We start from the raw sequence: 20,448 nt of genomic DNA on the forward strand, positions 1-20,448 counted from the left end.
CCCTGGAGGTTTTTCTCCTTCCTCCGCAGCATGGGGCAGGGGTCGCTAGCTGGAGGATTCTCTGCTACTTGAAGTCTCTAAACCACAGGATTTGGGGACTTCAACGGCAGAGTCAAGGGAAAGGGGTTGGGATGGCTTTGTGGCCTGCATCATGCGGGAGGTCAGACTAGATGATCATAATGGTCCCTTCTGACCTTAAAGTCTATGAGTCTATGAATCTTTCGCGAGCAATGAAAACTAGTTTTAAAAAATTCTATAAAGTAGTTGAAAAAACAGCATTGGAGTTATTATTTTCTGGAAAAAAAACAAGGAAATTATATATAGAGAAATCCAATAAACTGGATTAAAGAAAAAAACAAATACTGATTATCCTAAATGGAATATTAACTAGAGTTATTCTACTTATCCAGTTCTTAAGTTTTGAATTTATTTGTACTTTTACTGTCTACTGGAATTTTTCATAACAGCTATTAGAACAATGCCATTTTTCAACTTCAGTTTATTAAAACAATAAGCTTCAGACTGTGTGAGATCAATGAATGTCTCCAATTCCGGGAGATCTGAATAAATGTAGTGAGCCATTTCTATAGGATCACTTTTAGTCCTTTTTAAATCAGTGGGTTTTTTATTTGTTTGTTCTAAATAGCCTTTTTTGAAAACCCAGATTTTTGTGATACTTCAGTATTTATTGCTCAAATATTATCTTTTTCTGATTAGTAAGTGGTGTGTTTAAATATTGTTAATTGTATTGTCCAGTTTTCCATGGTATTACATTTAACAGCATACAAGCACATCTGTATTTGGAATACTAGGATAGTATTACGTTAACACAACGTTGTTTCACCTTAAGAGAGCTTTCGCTGCATACATTTTCTTTAAGCTGTCCAGTACTTAATAAATACTTCTCTTCACTTGGCTAAAAGTTTCAAATGTCAGTGAGAGTAATGGATTTTCAGCACTTCTGAAAATCAGGCCTGTTCTTTAGATATTTTAAATGTGGATTTAAGTGCCTAACTGTAGGCATCAATCCATGTGTATTTTGTCTTATTGCTACAGAACAAAGTTAAATTCCTGTTGCTAGTGTAATGTGAACCACTTTTTAAAACAATGATAAACAGTTATACAAGGATTGAAATATCCCACAACAGATATTTTGGAGCAGCATACTTATTCTTGAAATGGTTCTGGTCAGCATGCCTTAACTATAATTTTGGGATGACCAGTAAAGAAGAATAAAAAAGAGAGATGGCTAAGTAATGAAAGCTGATAAGGAAGGCAGGATGGACTAACACCACACTTGGTAAAAACAATTGGGAGGAAAAACTAAGGAAGGTAGAGCATAGAAGAGGAACTGAATGTGGGGAAAAGGAGCATAGAGCAGAACATAATGGGATTCTGCTCTGCCTTGTAAGGTTTCTTGTTTTGTTTTGTTTTTATTTGTAATAAAGAGAGAAACAGTGAGAAAAAGAAAATGCAATAGACAAAAAAATTGGGGGTGAATGAAGAAATGGTAAAGAAGAGAGAATACATTTAGCATTTAGGCTAGTTAAATGTGTTTTATTTTTCCCAGGTCATCATATTTCTGTGGATAGAATCCTATAGCCTTCCTAGTTTGATGAGAAGGCAGGTGTTGGTACAATATTATTGATGAGACTGGGGCAAACTGCTGGTTGTTACTGACTAACTTTAACAGGATAGGGTTCTAAAATAAATAAAATTGACATGAAACAGGTAACTTTTTTTTCTATTTTTTTTTCTGATTTAAGTACTAGCATAACACTGCATTTTAATGGGCTTTTTTATATTTATATTGACAGAGCTGTGATGATTTACACAAGCTGGGAATCTGGCCCATTATCACTTTATTTAAAAAAATAAAACAAGTAATAGCTGAGGATGAGTTCTTGAGATTCCTATTGGGATGAGAAATTTTGGGAACTCATACAGAAAAGCATAAGCAGAATTCTTAAGCAGGGTCTTTGTTTTAAAATACACAGTTTTTTTGTGATTTATCATTTGTGCTTCATTCTCTGGTAGTCAAAAAAGCAAATAGAATGCTGGGAATCATTAAGAAAGGGATCGATAGTAAAACAGAAAATATATTGCCTCTGTATAAATTCGTGGTATGCCCACATCTTGAATACTCCATGTAGATGTGGTTGCCCCATCTCAAAAAAGATATATTGGAGTTGGAAAAGGTTCAGAAAAGAGCAACAAAAATGATTAGGGGTATGGAACATCTCCCATATGAGCAGAGATGAATAAGACTGGGACTTTTCACCTTGGAAAAGAGACGACTAAGGGGGGATATGATAGATGTCTATAAAATCATGACTGGTGTGGAGAAAGTAAATAGGGAAGTGTTATTTCTCCTCCTCATAACACAAGAACTAGGGGTCACCAAATGAAATTAATAGGCAGCAGGTTTAAAACAAACAGACAGAAGTATTTTTTCACACAATGGACAGTCAACCTGTGGAACTCCTTGCCAGAGGATGTTGTAAGGTCAAGGCTATAACAGGGTTCAAAAAAGAACTAGATACATTTATGGAGGATAGGTCTATCAGTGTCTATTAGCCAGGATGGGCAGGGATGGTTTCCCTAGCCTCTGTTTGCCAGAAGCTGGGAATGGATCACTTGATGATTACCTGTTATGTTCATTCCCTCTAGGGCACCTGGCATTGGCCACTGTCAGAAGACAGGATACTTGGCTAGATGAACCTTGGGGGGGGCAGAAGCAGAGCCCCACATAAAGCCTGGGGGTGCTGCAGCACCCCCCACACGGCTAGTTCCCACACCTATGTAAATAGTATCCAAAAGCATTTTCCAAAGTCACTACAAATAATACCTTAGAGTTTAACACACAAAGAGAAGTGTTGGTGAATTGGACATAAAGAAATGCTATCTAAGGGTATGTCTACACTACGAGAGTAGTTCGATTTTACTTAAATCGAATTTTTGGAATCGATGTTGCAAAGTCGAACGTGTGTGTCCACGCTAAGGACAGTAATTCGACTTTGTGAGTCCACAGTAACGGGGAAAGCGTCGACATTGGAAGCGGTGCACTGTGGGCAGCTATCCCACAGTTCCCGCAGTCCCCGCTGCCCATTGGAATTCTGGGTGGAGCCGCAAATGCCTTCTGGGTTAAAAAAAAGGTCTCGAGGGTGCTTTTGGGTAACTGTCATCATCCGTCCATCACTCCCGCCCTCCCTCCCTGAAAGCGCCGGCGGGAAATCAGTTCGCGCACTTTTCTAGTCAGTGACAGCGCGGACGCCACAGCACTGCGAGCATGGAGCCCGCTGCGACCATCGCTGCAGTTGTGGCCGCTCTCAACGCCTCGCAGCTTATCATCCACCTTTCCCTGAGGCAGATGCAGATAAGTCAGGCAAGGAGGCTACGGCACCGCGGTGAGGGCCTGAAGTCTGAGAGTAGCACAGACCTCTCACAAAGCACGGGACCCAGCGCCGAGGACATCACGGTGGCAATGGGTCATGTTGATGCCGTGGAACGGCGATTCTGGGCCCGGGAAACAAGCACTGAGTGGTGGGACCGCATAGTGCTGCAGGTCTGGGATGAATCCCAGTGGCTGTGAAACTTTCGCATGCGGAAGGGAACTTTCCTTGAACTTTGTGAGTTGCTGTCCCCTGCCCTGAAGCGCAAGGACACCCGGATGCGAGCAGCCCTGACTGTCCAGAAGCGAGTGGCCATAGCCCTCTGGAAGCTTGCAACGCCAGACAGCTACCGGTCAGTCGCGAACCACTTTGGCGTGGGCAAATCTACCGCGGGGGTTGTTGTGATGCAAGTAGCCAAGGCAATCGTTGATGTACTGCTGTCAAAGGTGTAGTGACCCTGGGAAACGTGGAGGCGATCATAGATGGCTTCGCAGCGATGGGATTCCCAAACTGCGGTGGGGCCATAGATGGAGCTCACATCCCTATCCTGGCACCGGACCACCAGGCCAGCCAGTACATTAACAGAAAGGGGTACTTTTCCATGGTGCTGCAAGCACTGATGGACCACAGGGGACGTTTTACGAACATATATGTCAGATGGCCGGGCAAGGTTCATGATGCTCGTGTTTTCAGGAACTCTGGTCTGTTTAGACGGCTGCAGCAAGGTATTTACTTCCTGGACCACAAAATAACTGTTGGGGATGTGGAGATGCCTATAGTCATCCTCGGGGACCCAGCCTACCCGCTAATGCCCTGGCTAATGAAGCCCTATACTGGCGCACTGGACAGTAAAAAAGAACTCTTCAACTACCGGCTGAGCAAGTGCAGAATGGTGGTGGAGTGTGCTTTTGGCAGTCTCAAGGGGAGATGGAGAAGCTTACTTACTCGCTGTGATCTCAGCGAAACCAATATCCCCATTGTTATAGCAGCTTGCTGTGTGCTCCACAATCTCTGTGAGAGCAAGGGGGAGACCTTTATGGCGGGGTGGGAGGTTGAGGCAAATAGCCTGGCTTCTGATTACGCCCAGACAGACAGCCGGGCGATTAGAAGAGACCAGCGGGACGCGCTGTGCATCCGGGAGGCTTTGAAAGCTAGGTTCCTGACTGAGCAGGGTAACCTGTGACTTTTAAGTTAGTGTACAGAGAAGCTGAACCTGCCCCCGTTTCTTTACCCAGTTAATGTTGACTATCCTCTCCAGTTACATACCCCCTTCACCCCCTTCCAACACACGTTTAGAAATAAAATCACTTCTACTTTGTTAATGAACACCGTTGTCTTTATTACTGTTTTCGCGGGAATGTTTTAAAACTGGGACGTAGACTGTGGTGGGGAGCGGGTGTAGTGTACTGACGCAAATGAAGCTTCTAAACTCCAGGATTGACAGGCTCCGCTGTGGTGGACTGGTTGTTTCAACGGAGCCTGTCACCCCTCCTGATCGGGACTGTGTGTATGGGGGGGGCGATGTGACTTTGTGGTGGGGGGAGGACGGTTACAGATCCCCTGCTGCGTGGCTCTGTGATCCAGGATAAGGACCGCCGCTTAAGATCTGTAACTGCCCTTCCCCGCCACAAAGTCACAGAGCAACCCACCCCCCACCACAGAACATGAAAACCACCTCCCAGACTGACCAGGGTAACTAGTCACTGCACTGTGTATGTGCCCTGCTGCTGGACCTGCCCCCGCCTATGTACCCTGCCAAAGGTGACTGTCCTGTCCAATTACCAACCCCCTTCCCCCCCTCCTCCAAAAGAACATGATGGAAACAGTAATTAACAGAAACGTATTTTTTATTATCAACTACACATGGAACTGGGAGGTGAAACTTGGATGGGGGCTTGTGTGAGGCGGGAAGGAAAGAACTTGTCAAATTTTGGGGAATGAGAGCCTTCTACTACTAGAGCTCTCTGCAGGGGTGGAGTGAGAGTTAGCACGGACTCTGCCGCCCCTCCTTCTTTGCACTTTCGGTGAGGGGGGTATGGGACTTGGTGGCGGGGGAGGGCGGTTAGAGAGAGACTGCAGCGGGGCTCTGTCCTCCTGCCTCCGGTCCTGCAGAACATCCACAAGGCGCCGGAGCATGTCCGTTTGCTCCCTCAGTAGTCCAAGCAGCGTTTGAGTCGCCTGCTGGTCTTCCTGCCGCCACCTCTCCTCCCGATCCATGTTTGCTTGGTGCATTTGGGACAAGTTCTCCCGCCACTGGGTCTGCTGTGCTGCCTGGGCTCGGGAGCAGGCCATAAGCTCCGAGAACATGTCCTCCCGTGTCCTCTTCTTCCTACGCCTAATCCTCGCTAGCCTCTGGGAGTGTGATGCCAGGCTAGGTTGTGAGACAGTTGCAGATGTGGCTGTGGGAATGGGAAAAAGGGAGTGAATTCCTCAGAAAGATAAATGTAGTTGTGAACAAAGAACATAGTCTTTCTCTGTGAACAAGACCATGCACAGCACCTATCACATGTGCACTCAGCACAAGGTCGACTTCTCGGCCTTCGCATTCAGTGCCTGGGCTCTTGCACAGCAGATTTGAGAAGCGGGGCAGGACACCGGAATTTCTGTAGCAGGCAGACATGGTAAGCCGTAGACTTGTGGCAGCTTAAAACTTTAATATTAGCACTGGCCTCATTTCACATTGAAAGCAATGTCAGTCCCTGCTGCCAGCAATCCGGCAAGCAGGAACTCTGCCCCTGTCCCACCCCCTCGCGGCTGTCCCCAGGAAAGATCCCTGTATGCTGCCCCTCTCACGCCTCCACCGCGTGGCTGCAAACCAGCGGTTACAGTTCAGTAAAGGAACGGGCAAGCAGTCCCAACACTAACATTCCCCTACCTAATTCAAAGCAGGTCACCATGAGCGACATCACCCTGATGAGGATCTCGGACAGTGAGAAGGAAAGAATGCTTCGGGAAAGCCTCCAAAGACCAGGGCCGTATGCCGCCCTGCTCTGCAGGGCAATGATCCCTGAGTACTTGCTTGTCTCGTGGCGCGGAAACGCTTCCTACTACGGAGGACCCAATAAGGCCGCTCTCCCCAGGAACCTGATGCAAAGGCTTTCCAATTACCTCCAGGAGAGCTTCCTCGAGATGTCCCAGGAGGATTTCTGCTCTATCCCCGGACATATAGACCGCATTTTACTGTAGCTGCGCTGGCGGGGACTAAACAGTAGAGCGGCTTGGGCAGAACAATCATGCTAAACCGGACATTGTTAGATTTTTTTTCAATAGTTGCACTGCCCAGGACTGAAACGTTAAGCGCCTAGGGCAAACTAATCATGAGAAACCCATTTTTGTTATTCTTAATATTCCTGTTCTGTTAAAAATTAATGTTTAGATGTTTAAAACACTTACTGGCTGATCCTTCCCCAGATTCTGTGTCCGGGTTAACGGCTGGGGACGGTTGGTAGGGGATCTCTGTAAGGGTGATGAAGAGATCCTGGCTGTCGGGGAAATCAGTGTTGTAAGCGCTGTCGACTGCCTCGTCCTCCTCATCTCCTTCCTCATCTTCCCCGTCCGCTAACATGTCCGAGGAACCGGCCGTGGACAATATCCCATCCTCAGAGTCCACGGTCAGTGGTGGGGTAGTGGTGGCGGCCGCACCTAGGATGGAAAGCAGTGCCTCGTAGAAACAGGATGTCTGGGGATGGGATCCGGAGCGTCCGTTTGCCTCTTTGGTCTTCTGGTAGCCTTGTCTCAGCTCCTTGATTTTCACGCGGCACTGCGTTGCATCCCGGCTGTATCCTCTCTCTGACATGTCTTTAGAGATCTTCTCGTAGATCTTTGCATTCCGTTTCTTGGAGCGCAGCTCAGAAAGCACGGACTCATCGCCCCACACAGCGATCAGATCCAAGACTTCCCGATCAGTCCATGCTGGGGCCCTCTTTCTATTCTGAGATTGCATGGCCATCACTGCTGGAGAGCTCTGCATCGTTGCCAGTGCTGCTGAGCTCGCCACGATGTCCAGACAGGAAATGAGATTCAAACTGCCCAGACAGGAAAAGGAATTCAAATTTTCCCGGGGCTTTTCCTGTGTGGCTGGTCAGAGCATCCGAGCTCGGACTGCTGTCCAGAGCGTCAACAGAGTGGTGCACTCTGGGATAGCTCCCGGAGTTATTAGCATCGATTTCCATCCACACCTCGCCTAATTCGACATGACCATGTCGAATTTAGCGCTACTCCCCTCGTCGGGGAGGAGTACAGAAGTCGAATTAAAGAGACCTCTATGTCGAACTAAATAGCTTCGCGGTGTGGACGGGTGCAGGGTTAATTCGATGTAACGGCGCTAACTTCGACATAAACGCCTAGTGTAGACCAGGTCTCACAGTGCAGCAACTGCAAAGAAAGATGAGACTTGTGCCTACCGTAACCAGATTGCATGGAGAGGCAGAGGAGGCTGGAGTAAGTGGGTTGGGGATTAGAGAGAGACTTGACCTGTGCTATTGGGTGGAGTGAGTTTATGGAGTTTTAAAACAAGGGGACAATTTTGATCTAATGCTTGATATTATTGGGGAGCCAGTGGAATTGTTTGAAGATGGGGATGATGTAGTTATGGATAGAAACGTTCCACACATGCTGCACCCTGGAGAGCTAGGATTCAGAAAGGCTATAAAGAAAGAAGTTGCAGTGAGAAGAGATTAAAGCATGGGGATTTGAACAGAGGTGGAATCAATGCAATATCTTAAGTGGCTAATGTTGTGAAGGTGATAAACAAGTACATTTGAAAACATGGAATTTATCAAAGGAGAAACATTTCAAATTATGATTGTTGTTAAAGTTAAGTCACATACACTGTCCTCATGCTCAGTGTTCCCTCTAATTTTTCCCACTCATTTGCAGAATATATTTTGTTATGTGCGCTAGTATGGAGGTGATGTGTGACACATCACCTCCATATTGGTGCGCATAACAAAATTCATGTGGCAGGGTGGGGCCAAGGTGTTCGGAGTGTGGAAGGGGACTCAGGGCTGGGGCAGAGTGTTGGGGTGTGGGCTCTGGGGTGGGGACAGGGATGAGGAGCTCAGGCAGAGGGTTGGTAGGTGTGTGGGGGGGTGAGGGCTCTGGCAGGGGATGCAGGCTCTGGGGTGGGGACGGGGATGAGGGGCTCAGGGCTGGGGCAGAGGGTTAAGGTGCAGGGGGTGAGAGCTCCAGCTGGGGGTGGGGGCTCTAGAGTGGGGCTGGGGATGAGGGGTTTGGGTGCAGTGGGCCTCCCTGGGGCTACTGTGGGGAGAGAGGGCTCCCCTCCAGCTCTCTCCCTGCGGGGGAGAGGTGCCTATCTCCCAGCCGCAGCAGGTCTGGGGCTGGGCTGGGTCGGAACCAGGGAAGAGGGAGGGGCACCATGGCAGGTCTAGGGCTTGGGGAGAGGCACCTTTCCCCGCCTGAGCCCTGAGCACCTGCGCGGCACCAAATAGGTAGCTGTTCAGCTGCACAGCTTAGAGGGAACTTAGCTCACAGGAAGGATCATCCCAACTTTAGTAAAGGCAGGTTAGGAAAGTGGAAGATAGTTAAAAATGCATAGCCAAAAGACTAGCCATGTGGCATGTAATAGGGGCCTGTAAAGAACAGATATGCCTTTAGAGCCCTAGGAGCCCTAGTGTCATGCATTAGCAGCTGTTTAAGAGATGAAGTACAAAGTTAAGGGATAAATGGTTAATTTTTGACATGGAAATAGCTTAATAGTAGAAAGTTCCAAGGACCTGTACTAGGACTGATTTGACTTTACTAATTTACTAAATTTACTAATGATGTGAAAAGAAGAAAAAGAACAAACTGTGAAGTAGCAAAATTGTGCTTGACAGAGTTATTTAGGTTAGACAAGACTAAAGATTGTGAGAAACCTCAAAATGGCCTAACAAAGTTAGGTCAATAGGTAGCACAATAGCAGCTGAAATTCAGTCTTAGACAATTTGTTGTTTTATTGTTTTATATTTATATTGCAGTGGCACACAGATTCCTCAATCAGAGTATGGTACCATTCTGCTAGGTACCTGTGTATATATACACATCTCTGCCCCGAAGAATTTATGGTCTAAGAAAACAAATGGCAAACCAAGATTAGGCAAGATGGAGGGTTGAATATAATCACATGTATACAATTTTTATATACATTTGCAATTTTTTGGACATTATAGATAAAGAGGCAACTATCCCCAACTATGCCTCAACCTAGCTATCATGAATTGGCTCGTTTCCTATAGGCAACACATAAGAGGTGGGTCTTCAGGAGGAATTAGAATGCGGAGAGGATAGTGTCCCCATGAATCAGTTCAGGGAAGACAAGCTAACAGTATGGGGGGGAAAGAGTGTCTCATGTATCTGGAATGACCATTACATCACTGCCTTGTATACTGGTGTAGGCTTTACAGTGTGCCAGAATGAGTAGGAACAAGCACGTTCCCAAAGATCTTGGCTCGCCATCTTTTCTTCTCTACCTCTGAAGCAGGGATCATTCTATTAGGGTACTGAAGTTTGTAGTAAATGTGAAGATGAAATGGTGTCCAGGATTATTTCCTTAGATAGTATCAGAGGGATAGCCGTGTTAGTCTGGATCTGTAAAAAGCAACAGAGAGTCCTGTGGCACTTTTAAGACTAACAGATGTATTGGAGCATAAGCTTTCGTGGGTGAATGCCCACTTCGTCGTTGCTTTCTTTAGATAATAACTTCAAAAAACATTCTTTTCTTACTATGGAGTATGATTTTTCCCCCTGCTGTTTGGTATTTCCCTTTTGTTTTTGAACACTAAATGTTGCATAATCCATTCAATTTGTACTATTTTTCCCATAATTTTAAAAGGCAAAAATAAAAAAAAGTTTCTCAAGCAGCATGTTAATGCTAAATGTAATATTTGTAAATTAAAAAGAGATTTGCACAAGCATATATTAATGGATTCTTTTTGTTACAGCTTGTCTGGTCCCAGTGAAACAGCTTTCTGTGAGCAAGAAAACCATTGTGATTTTAGAGAATCTGGAAAAAGCTTCATTATTTGATTTACTGGGAGACTTTCTGACACCTCTTGAGAATCGTGGTTCTGAAAATCCTTGCACTTTTCAAAAAGGTATTAAAAACAAAGTTGGGTAGAGAAATATTTTATTATAATGATACAGTTTTAATATAATAGATAATGTGTGGAGAGTTTATTTAGAGGATTAAGATTCTATAGTTTTGTTGGTTTTATATATAATTTCAAACTATCTGTTCTCAACTGCATATGAGAAATGTTAGTTAGTTTTTATTTGTAATTTAATTGCATTTATTAGAAACCAAATATAATGCTGCTTGCTTTTAACAGTCACTTATGTAGATTGTAGGAAAGCTTTGATTATTGCCATAAGATGTCTTTTGGTTCATTTTTAGCAAATGGTGTGCCTGATGCATATTACTTTCATGAGAACTGCTTTCTAATGGGGACAATTGCAAAGTCTCGTCTCCAAGGCTCTGACTTGTTGGTTCAGCAACATTTCCGCTGGATTCAACTAAGGTGGGATGGGGAACCAATCCATGGCTTGCTTCAAAGGTTTTTAAGAAGGAAAGTTATAAATAAGGTAAGAAACACTGAAATTGGCTTCAGTATTTTTTTCAGAAAAAAAGTGTGCAGTGCTATTCCCGAAAGAATAGCCATAGTCTCATTAGGGTTGGTATGGCAACACCCATTTTTTCATGTTCTGTGTGTGTGTGTGTGTGTGTGTGTGTGTATCTATCTCCCTACCGTATTTTCCACTGCATGCATCTGATAAAGTGGGTTTTAGCCCACGAAAGCTTATGCTCAAATAAATGTGTTAGTCTCGAAGATGCCACAAGTACTCCTCGTTCTTTTTGATGATGCAGACTAACACGGCTACCACTCTGAAACCTGTTCAGAAAAAGTGATCCTTTAGTTTAAAAAACTTGTGAACATACAATATCATAACCATTCCACACCAAAAACTACACTAAAATAACAATGTTACAGAACATTAAAAGCAAACAAAATCAGTTTGAAGGATAAATGTACCATGTCTATAATATACTTTGTTAGTTAATTTGCATGACCTCACTTGATTGGCATAAAGACACAGGTCTGCCACAGATAGTAGTAAGGATAGTTACTGTCTGTTTGCAAATATCTACATGAAAAAGGTCTCTTTGAAGGTGTTTATAATCCTGTAACTGTACATGGCAATAGAATATGAAGCAAAAATAAAAGCCTTGTCCCAAAGAGTCTACAATCTAAAGATGTAAGTGGGTGTGATACAGTTAAGTGTCCTGTGTATCTCTGCTAGGCTTAACAGAACAAAAGGATTTTCAGAAGCAATTTGGAGAAAAGGGAGGGCTTAGCATACATTGCAAAAAAAGTTAACATTATTCTGAGGTGTGTTGTCAGGAATGTTGTAAGCAAGACACAAGAAGTAATTCTTTCGCTCTACTCCATGCTAATTAGGCCTCAACTGGAGGATTGTGTCTTGGTGCTACATTTCAGGAAAGATGTGGACAAATTCGAGAAAGTCCAGAGAAGAGCAACACAAATTATTAAAAAGAACAGGAGTACTTGTGGCACCTTAGAGACTAACAAATTTATTAGAGCATAAGCTTTCGTGGGATACAGCCCACTTCTTTGGATGCATCCGAAGAAGTGGGCTGTAGTCCACGAAAGCTTATGCTCTAATAAATTTGTTAGTCTCTAAGGTGCCACAAGTACTCCTGTTCTTTTTGCGGATACAGACTAACATGGCTGCTACTCTGAAACAAATTATTAAAGGTCTAGAAATCCTGACTTATGAGGGAAGGTAGAAAAAAAATGGGATTGTTTAGTCTGGAGAAAAGAAGACTGAGAGGGGACATAACGGTTTTCAAGTACATAAAAGGTTACAAGGAGGAGGGATAATAATTGTTCTCCTTAACCTCTGAGGATAGGACAAGAAGCAAGGGCTTAAATTGCAAAGAGCTGTTTAGATTGGACATTAGGAAAAACTTCCTAACTGTCAGGGTTGTTAAACACTGGAATAAATTTCCCAGGGAGGTTGTGACATCTTCATCATTGGAGATTTTTAAGAGCAGATTAGACAAAAACCTGCCAGAGATGGTCTAGATCAGCATTTCTCAAACTGGGGTCCGCACACTCCTGGGGGTCCGCGGATCCCACTGATCAAGTCCTTCCCCTCCCTCAACTACTCCCCCTCTCTCTATCTCCCGGAGGCTACTGAAGACAAACAGGGAGATTTTAGGTGCTAAAAGTCTAGCGGTGCAGCGGGGCTAAGGCAGGGCTCCCTACCTGCCCTAGCTCTGCACCACTCCCAGAAGCAGCCAGCACGTCAGGGGCGCAGGGGATTTCCACACGCTGCCCCCGCCCTGAGCGCCCACTCCACAGCTCCCATTGGCTGGGAACTGTGGCTGCCTGAGGTAAGCACCTCCCAGCCGGAGCCCACACCCCCACCCCCTCCTGCCCACCAACCTCCAACCCTGCACCTTGCACTCCCTTCTGCACCCCAACCCCCTACCCCAGCCCCCTCCTGTACCCAAACTCCCTCCCAGAGCCTGCACCCCATATTCCCTCCTGCACCCGAACCCCCTGCCGCAGCCTGGTGAAAGTGAGTGAGGGTGGGGGAAAGCAAGCGATGGAAGGCAGGGGGGATGGTGTGAGCAGGGGCGGGGGGCAGGAAGAGATGGGGCAGGGGTGAGGCCCTTGGGGGTGGGGGCTGAGCAGGGGGGGCTTGGGAATTCCCCCAAAATTTTAAATCAAAATGGGGGTCCTCAAGTTGCTAAAGTTTGAGAACCGGTGGTCTAGATAATACTTAGTCCTGCCATGAGTGCAGGGGACTGGACTCAATGACCTCTTGAGGTCATTTTTGAGTCCTAAGAATCTATATTCTATAAATTGGAAGTTTGTTCTGAGCTGAAAGGCAGTATGCAGTAAGACGTACACGAGTAGGAAAAGGAGACAAGAAGAGGAGAAAAAATTGAGTATTAAGAAGCAGGTGGGAATAAGGGCAAAGATAGGCAGGAGCAGAGTTGTGGAATTCTTTGAAAGCTATTTGGTAATAGATAATACTAATAAGTTGGCAGCCATTGCAGAGTTGAGAAATATGGGGGGATTGGATGGGAGCTTGGTCAGAATATCTGCAAAGGAAGATAATCTTGGCAGCAGTATCTTGGATAGCTTGAAGAAGAACAGGTTGCCAAAGGAGTTGAAAAGATGACCTAACTGGTAGGGAATTCAGAGGACCTATTGTTCAATTCCTGGTTCAGCTACAGGCTTCCTGAATGATCTTGGTTAAATCACCAGTCTTACCCCTGTGCCTGATTTCCCTTTATCTGTTGAATGGGAATAATACCTCCCTCCCTCAGAGAGGTGTTTTGAAGATAAAATCTATTAATGATTTTGAGGTTCTGAGATGTTGTGGTGATGAGGATAAGTTAAGTTCCTAGACAGACAGACCATACTTATATAACTTTTTAAATCAGACAAATCATTCTGATGCTAAAAGTGGTGCATGTGGGATGCCGTACTTGCTAAATCCACTTGTGCTTAAAATTGACAGAGAAGCCTTAAATAGTTTCACTACCCATTGTGAATTTCCTCAAATTACTTATTTCAAAAAGCTAATTCCTTTCAAATACTTTTTTCTGTGTGAATTGTTGTTTATTTTTACAGTGCAACGGAACTCTTCAAATTTATTTTAATAAGTGAATTTCTGTGATTTTTTTTTTTGGTCTGTGGATTAAAATTTAGTAGTGTATTTTAGTAGTATCTGCCATTGATGATGAAGATTATATTTACACAGAGAGTAAAGACAAGGAGTAAAAGGTAAAAGGCTCTTAAATCCTATTTTCAAGAGTGACTTAAGCTCCTAAAGGCCAGATTTTTAAAGGCACCTGTCTGCATCTTTAGGTGCCTGAATACCTTTAAAAGTCTGGCCCAAAGTGTCTCAATCAATTTTGAAAATGGGACGTAGGTTCCTAAACCACATAGTGGTTAGTGTTAATCCTCTTTCATAAAACAACCTTTAGGATTGGATACCTGTTAGTTGGCTTGGCCGCAGGTTTCCAGATTATACCTGGAGAAATCTCTAGGACTGGTCTTACACTGGAGATAACTTGTTTGGGAGGAGGAGGAGGCCATAGTACAGAGAGTGAAGGAGAGAGAGGCCATACTGCATTCCTTTGGTTCTGTGTCTTGCTCCTTTAGTCCCTCCTTTGGAGAAGGGAAGGCCTTTCTTAGACAACTTTCACCTTAATGGTTGGCTTCAAGGGAGCTCAGTACTACTCAGCACAGAACTCTTAGCCTCAACAATATCACCAAGGGTTCTAAGCCGTTTTTCAGCAAGCAACAAAACCTGAAGAGTTTGGGTGGCCTGTGACTACCAGTAGCCTGACAGCATCTATTTCTAAAAGGCTCCCCATCTGCTTCTGACTTCTGATGCCACTGGTCATCAGGGGATCTGGTCACTGGTCATCTCCTTGGCAGCTTACCTCCTGACATAGCAGTGATCTTTAGTGCACAGATGGTGCATATGAGAGTTGGGTGTGCGCTACTCATTTTGTGTGAAGAATGCAGTTTGTGAGATTCAGGCCATTGTTACTTGTCCCTAGCTTTAAAAGTATAGAATCATAAATTAATGCTGTATGACAGTGTGCATAACTGTTAATGAAAACAAATTGGTAATATGCTTTTCTGTTTCTGACAATCTGAATTTTTTCTAATATTCTGTTTTAGAAAATGAGTTCAAATCAAGCATCTGGTACAGATCAGTTCAAATCAATGTGAGTTTTGTCACTATCTTCAATGGGGCAGCATTTCACCCAATATCTTTACAGGAATTTGCAAATGTTTGCTGCAAATATAGTTTTGGATCACAGAGTTATCTAGTAGTTAGATTTAGAAGAAAAGATTCTTTCTCGCAAAAATAATTCCTTTATATCTACTGCCTCAAAACAAAAAGTATCTCTTGGTTGAAATATCTATTTTGGGTCTTTAGGATTCCATGCTCTATTGCCATCCTTTCTGCATGAAATGCTCTTGATTTTCAATAAAAGTATCCCTAGAGCATGAACAAAATGGATCTTCAGGGTAAATACACTGCAAAAAAAGAATAGTTGCAGTACATTGGGAAACAAAGCAACAGAATTTAAATTAAAATTTTAATAGTAGCAAACTGTCATAAATATAAATATATTTATAGTATGTCACTTTGTGGAACTGTCACTTTTGAGTCCTCCTAAATAATAATTTGATAAAATAACATAACTTTTTAAAGATGTTTTTTCCGCATTGTTGTTCCCAACTTCTGTTTCTATTTGTACATAAATATGTTAAACTATTTGTATGGAAAACAAAATTGATTTCAGTTAGTCTTCAGATTGACTAACACACTGCGGTTGCCTTCTAGGGATGACCATGATCAATTAATTCTCACAACTTGCCCTATCTACCTTAAGTTTAAAAACTTAAGGTAGCTATAAGGTAGATAAGGGGAACAATTTTGACTTTTCAATGAGAAATTGAAGAATAAAATGTTTTAGCAAAAAAAAAAATTTTTTTTTCAATTTGGAAATGCTGCCATGATACTTCATTTCTCCCAATTTCTTCTAGAGATTGAGCTCCTTGGTTGGACTACATCTCTCATGATGCTCTGTGATCTCTCCTCATGCTGAGGAAACCATTTGCATCCTCAGTCTCTGGCTATGGTATATCATGGGAAATGTAGTCTAGCAGGGGTGCCAGCCCATCAAAGAGAATGGGGACATAGGGAAACCAAACTACAACTCCCAGGAGGCACCACAGCATGATATTCTAATTGAAATATTTTGTGTTTCTTCTTTAAGTGTCCTATGCATATTCCCATTCATGAGATACTCCAACCAGTGCAGCTGAACAGTAGAACCCTAGTTAGCAGCAGCTATTGGAACGGTTACATACCTCCCTCGCCTCTCCCATCAGTGAATGTTGAACGTTCCAGGGCAAGGGTACAAAAGGGACATGGTGCTCCAGCCACCTCAGTTCCTTCCAACTATGACCAGCTGAACAGGTCAGGAAATGCTCCAGGGAGCTTATGGCCCTCTACCTTCTTAGCGAGTTAATTATTTTATAGCTAGAATTAGTAGTTTGTTAAATAGTATTAGTTTAAGTTAGTTGTAAATCTTTGGTTTTGAGATGGAGGAACCAAAGGCTAGAAAGCCTGGTTTTAAAAGTTGTGTGTCATGTCTGGCAGTGTTTCTAGCACTTGACACGTACCAAATGCCTGGCATGTTTGGATGAGGGTCACTCAACTTCAGAATGCTCAGTTTGCTCGACATTTATAATGTGAGCAATAAAAGGAGACAAAACAGACTTCAAGCAATTTTATTACAAGAAGCACTGTCAGCAAAACCACCCAGAACTGAGTGAGTGAGTACAGGGTTCAAACAAGTCTCAGTGACCAGCATCAGCTCTAGGCAAGTCTGCAGGAAAGAAGAACAAGTCCTCCACCTTGGTACCAAGTATTAAAGGATCCATAAGTGGGAAGGATCCAAAGAGGAAAACTACTGTGGTGTTAGTCTCTGTTTCCAGAGCCAATCCACTACAAAAGGACACAACTGTTGAGGCAAACATGAGCATTTAGTCCTCGTTGGTGTCAGCCTCTTTGGAAAGAGCTAGTCCACATGAGAAAGACCCATCTGGTACAGATTCTCATGGTAGAATAAGGAGACATTCTTCTTCGGATCCAGTCATGTTGATCAAAATGAGGCAGTTCTGAAAGCAAGAGCTATGGAACCAATGAGGCAGGGAAAAGATAAGTCAATACCCTTTTTCTCTGGGTCCTGGGTCTCTTAGCATCAGTCATGTCAGTGACCCCATATGCTTGTCTTTGGATGTGAAACCTGCAACACTGGCTAGCAAGAAATTACAAACCAAGCTTAAACAATGTGAATTGCAAATTGATAACTTCACAGCAGGTGTTAACAGCACTGATGTGGTGGACATGTGCTCTAAATGTAATGATGAGTATACCTTTCAATCTCCCTCTACCATCAGCAATACTTATCTCTGATGCATCTACACTGTGATGGGGGCTATTAGTCATAACTGTGTGGTCACCAAATAAAAAGAATACATATCTGTATCTTAGAACTGAGAGCAGTCAGGTTAGCTCTAATGTCATTTCTGCCTCAGATTGAACACAGAATACTTCAGGTTGTGACAGATAATGTGACAGCATTAAATTATCTAAACAAAGAAGGTGGGACTTATTCCCTCCATGACCATTTTTCCTTGGCTAGACATACTCCAAGGTTGGCAGTTCTCATAGTTGTATTTGGTGTAGAGGTATTTGTGAAACTGACCTCTCTCTTTGGAAAAATTGGACTGAGACTATCCACTAACTGTCAGTATTTTCCAGTCACTAATAACCTAACTTACATTTGATCTAACAATTTAAAAATGAGAGGCTGCCTAGAAATGAAAGTAGATGACCATCTGCTGAACCATCAAGACTCCCCTTAAACACACTTCTCTAGCTCAGTTGTGATTTTTTTTAATTTTTTTTTTTTTTTTGTCCAAAAGTTATGGCCGCCGTTTGTTAAAGTTGTGGTTTGGGGTGCAGGTGGATGGGAGGTGGGGCATTGTGTAGGACTAAACTCGTGTTTTGTAACTAACTAGATGTCAAGTTGGCAGTAGGGTCCTTCACCCTACAACAGGGGTTGGATAACACCTCCACTCATTCCTCCAGGCCCCAGGAAGAGTGAGATGGGGGGGCAATCCCCTGCGCCTTAGAGCCAGCCCCAGCTCAGAGATCTGTGGATGCCCTGTGGGTGGCTGACACCACTAGTGTCAGCCCTTTCGGAGGCACAAGCCTCAGCCCCCACCCATCCCCACTCACTGAGGCCTCCATAAGCCTTCCCCTGGAGTGGGTGGAGAGACACTGAAGGCAAAGTCCTCAGTGACTAACAGGAGTTGCTCCTGCTCAGAGCAGGCCCAATACACACCACCTGGTGGAGCTGGAACTGTATCTGGGCATACTGTGAGGCCAGCGGGGCTGAGTGGAAGTGGCAGCGCTTGGTGGAGCCAGGGGCAGAAAGCAGGGTGAGCTCCCCAGGGAGCTTGGCCAGCCTCCATCGTCTTCCTTGTTCCACCACTCTCACTGCCCCTACCAGGTTATGATGGAGGGGAGTCTGGCCATATTTGAGTGAGTGGCATTGCTAAAAAGTTGTGGCGAATGTTGAAAGTAGCAGTTGACCGCAACAAAATCATGGCTTGTGATTTTCTTACAGCCTTATGAATAACATAGTAAAGAATCTGTCTACTTTAGTTATATGTTGTGACTAAAATGAATTTAACTGGTGGAAAATATTTTTCTAATTACTTGGTAATGCCAAGAGTCCAATCTTACCTACAATTTGAAAACAAAGAATCTTTGCCATCCACCGTGAGATGCATATTGTGGGACAATATAAAATAATCATAATGCATATCTTTATTTGGGCATATTGTTAAACAAAGAGGAGGGCGATTTTATTTTTTTTTATTTTTAATTTCTTAGCACTAGGAAGAGATTGTGATCCTATGAGAACCAAGTGTTTTACTGCATGTGATTTTAAAATTAGCACATGTTTTGCATTCTGAATATAAACTCTCCAGAGCCAACAAGATAGTTCAGCTTTCATGTGATCTTAGCACCTGAGCTTCATAGGGATTTGCACCTTCACAGATTTTTCATTTTCACTAGGAATACTAACCTGCAAGTTATTTAAGTCCAGATGCACAGATATCATGAAATGTTAATTTAGGAAAAATGTTATTCTCAAATGTATCACTCTTATTTATTTAAAAAAAACCTGTATGTTTTAGAAATCTGTGTAAGTCGCAGCTTGTCAAAGTGAGGTTACTAAACAGTAGCATCAGTCATCGGTAGGTTATTCTTTGTAGGAATATATAAGCTTTTTATTATTTATATCGTTGTGCTTTGTTTCTTCTTTTGTGTGTGTGTGTGTGTGTGTGTGTGTGTGTGTGTGTGTGTAACTTGCACGTTCTAGATCATTGGAGCTTTTTTTCTTTGACTGTGTTCTCAAAGTTATTTGAGCTCTTTGTTTCTATGAAAATGTGTTTAATATATGTTTAAGGTAATAAGATTTAATGCAGCAGTTCAGGATACTTGATGAAGATTTGGTCATCTTAATCTTTCTTTTCCTGATTATTTAGTTGAGGTTTATTAAGTGTTTTTTAAATGTATCTGATTTTCACAATGGGCAACGTGCTAAAGAGCCAACCCCTTTCCTTCCTGATAAAGGTATGAAATTATGTCAAACCCTTTGTCTTTTCTGTCTTTATAGTTCAGAGGTAAAGTGCCCCCTCCATGGGATCCAGTGTGCAAGATCATAGACTGGATTCTTGCCGTTTGGCACCAGCTGAACTCCTGCTTATCCCGTTTAGGTGCACCTGAAGCACTCATAGGGCCAAAACATTTCTTCTCTTGTCCGGTGGAGCCTGGGCATGGCCAAATCACAGTGAAGTAAGATTTATATTCCCTGATTGCCAATGTTAAGGTATAGTGAGGTACTAAAAATATTTATGAACACAATGATCATGTGTTCCCCAAATCCAATGATATTTTTATGATCTTGAAAATAGAAGTATCATCTTTTAGTTGCAGTTATTAAAACTACTGTGTGCACAGCTTAAAATTAAACAGCCAGTAAAATTGAGCAGAAAACATACAAAGTTTCCTGTTTTCCCTGAAAATGTCACAATTGTTTGGAATGTTAAATGAAAGGAGCCCATGTTCCAACACTTTTGAAAACATGTTTGTGATTAATACAAAAGAATAGGGAAATAGCTAAACTATTTGTGATTCATGGCTGTCAGTCTAAAACACACTGCATGGCTACATTAGACAGTTAATGAATCTTCAGTTCATATTTGTTTTGTGCACTAATCCGGCTACTTGGCATATTCATACAGAACTCCTCCACACATATTGTCCAGCCTGCTTTCCTACACTCTCACTAATGCCGCTATTAGTCTCCTCCAGTTCCTGCCTGACCCTGGCTCCAGTCTCCTCTGCCTAG

General features: G+C 43.3%; 1 protein-coding gene across 1 annotated transcript in view; it reads left to right on the forward strand.

Moving 5' to 3' along the window:
* Positions 1-20,448, forward strand: part of CTTNBP2 (cortactin binding protein 2) — a 193,730-nt gene that overhangs the window by 147,916 nt on the left and 25,366 nt on the right. The window contains 3 exon segments of the mRNA XM_054023582.1: positions 10,334-10,486; positions 10,786-10,973; positions 19,714-19,892. Coding sequence (XP_053879557.1) covers positions 10,334-10,486; positions 10,786-10,973; positions 19,714-19,892 — 520 coding nt within the window.

This window comes from Malaclemys terrapin, chromosome 1 (assembly GCF_027887155.1).
Source record: "Malaclemys terrapin pileata isolate rMalTer1 chromosome 1, rMalTer1.hap1, whole genome shotgun sequence".
NCBI lineage: Eukaryota > Metazoa > Chordata > Testudines > Emydidae > Malaclemys > Malaclemys terrapin.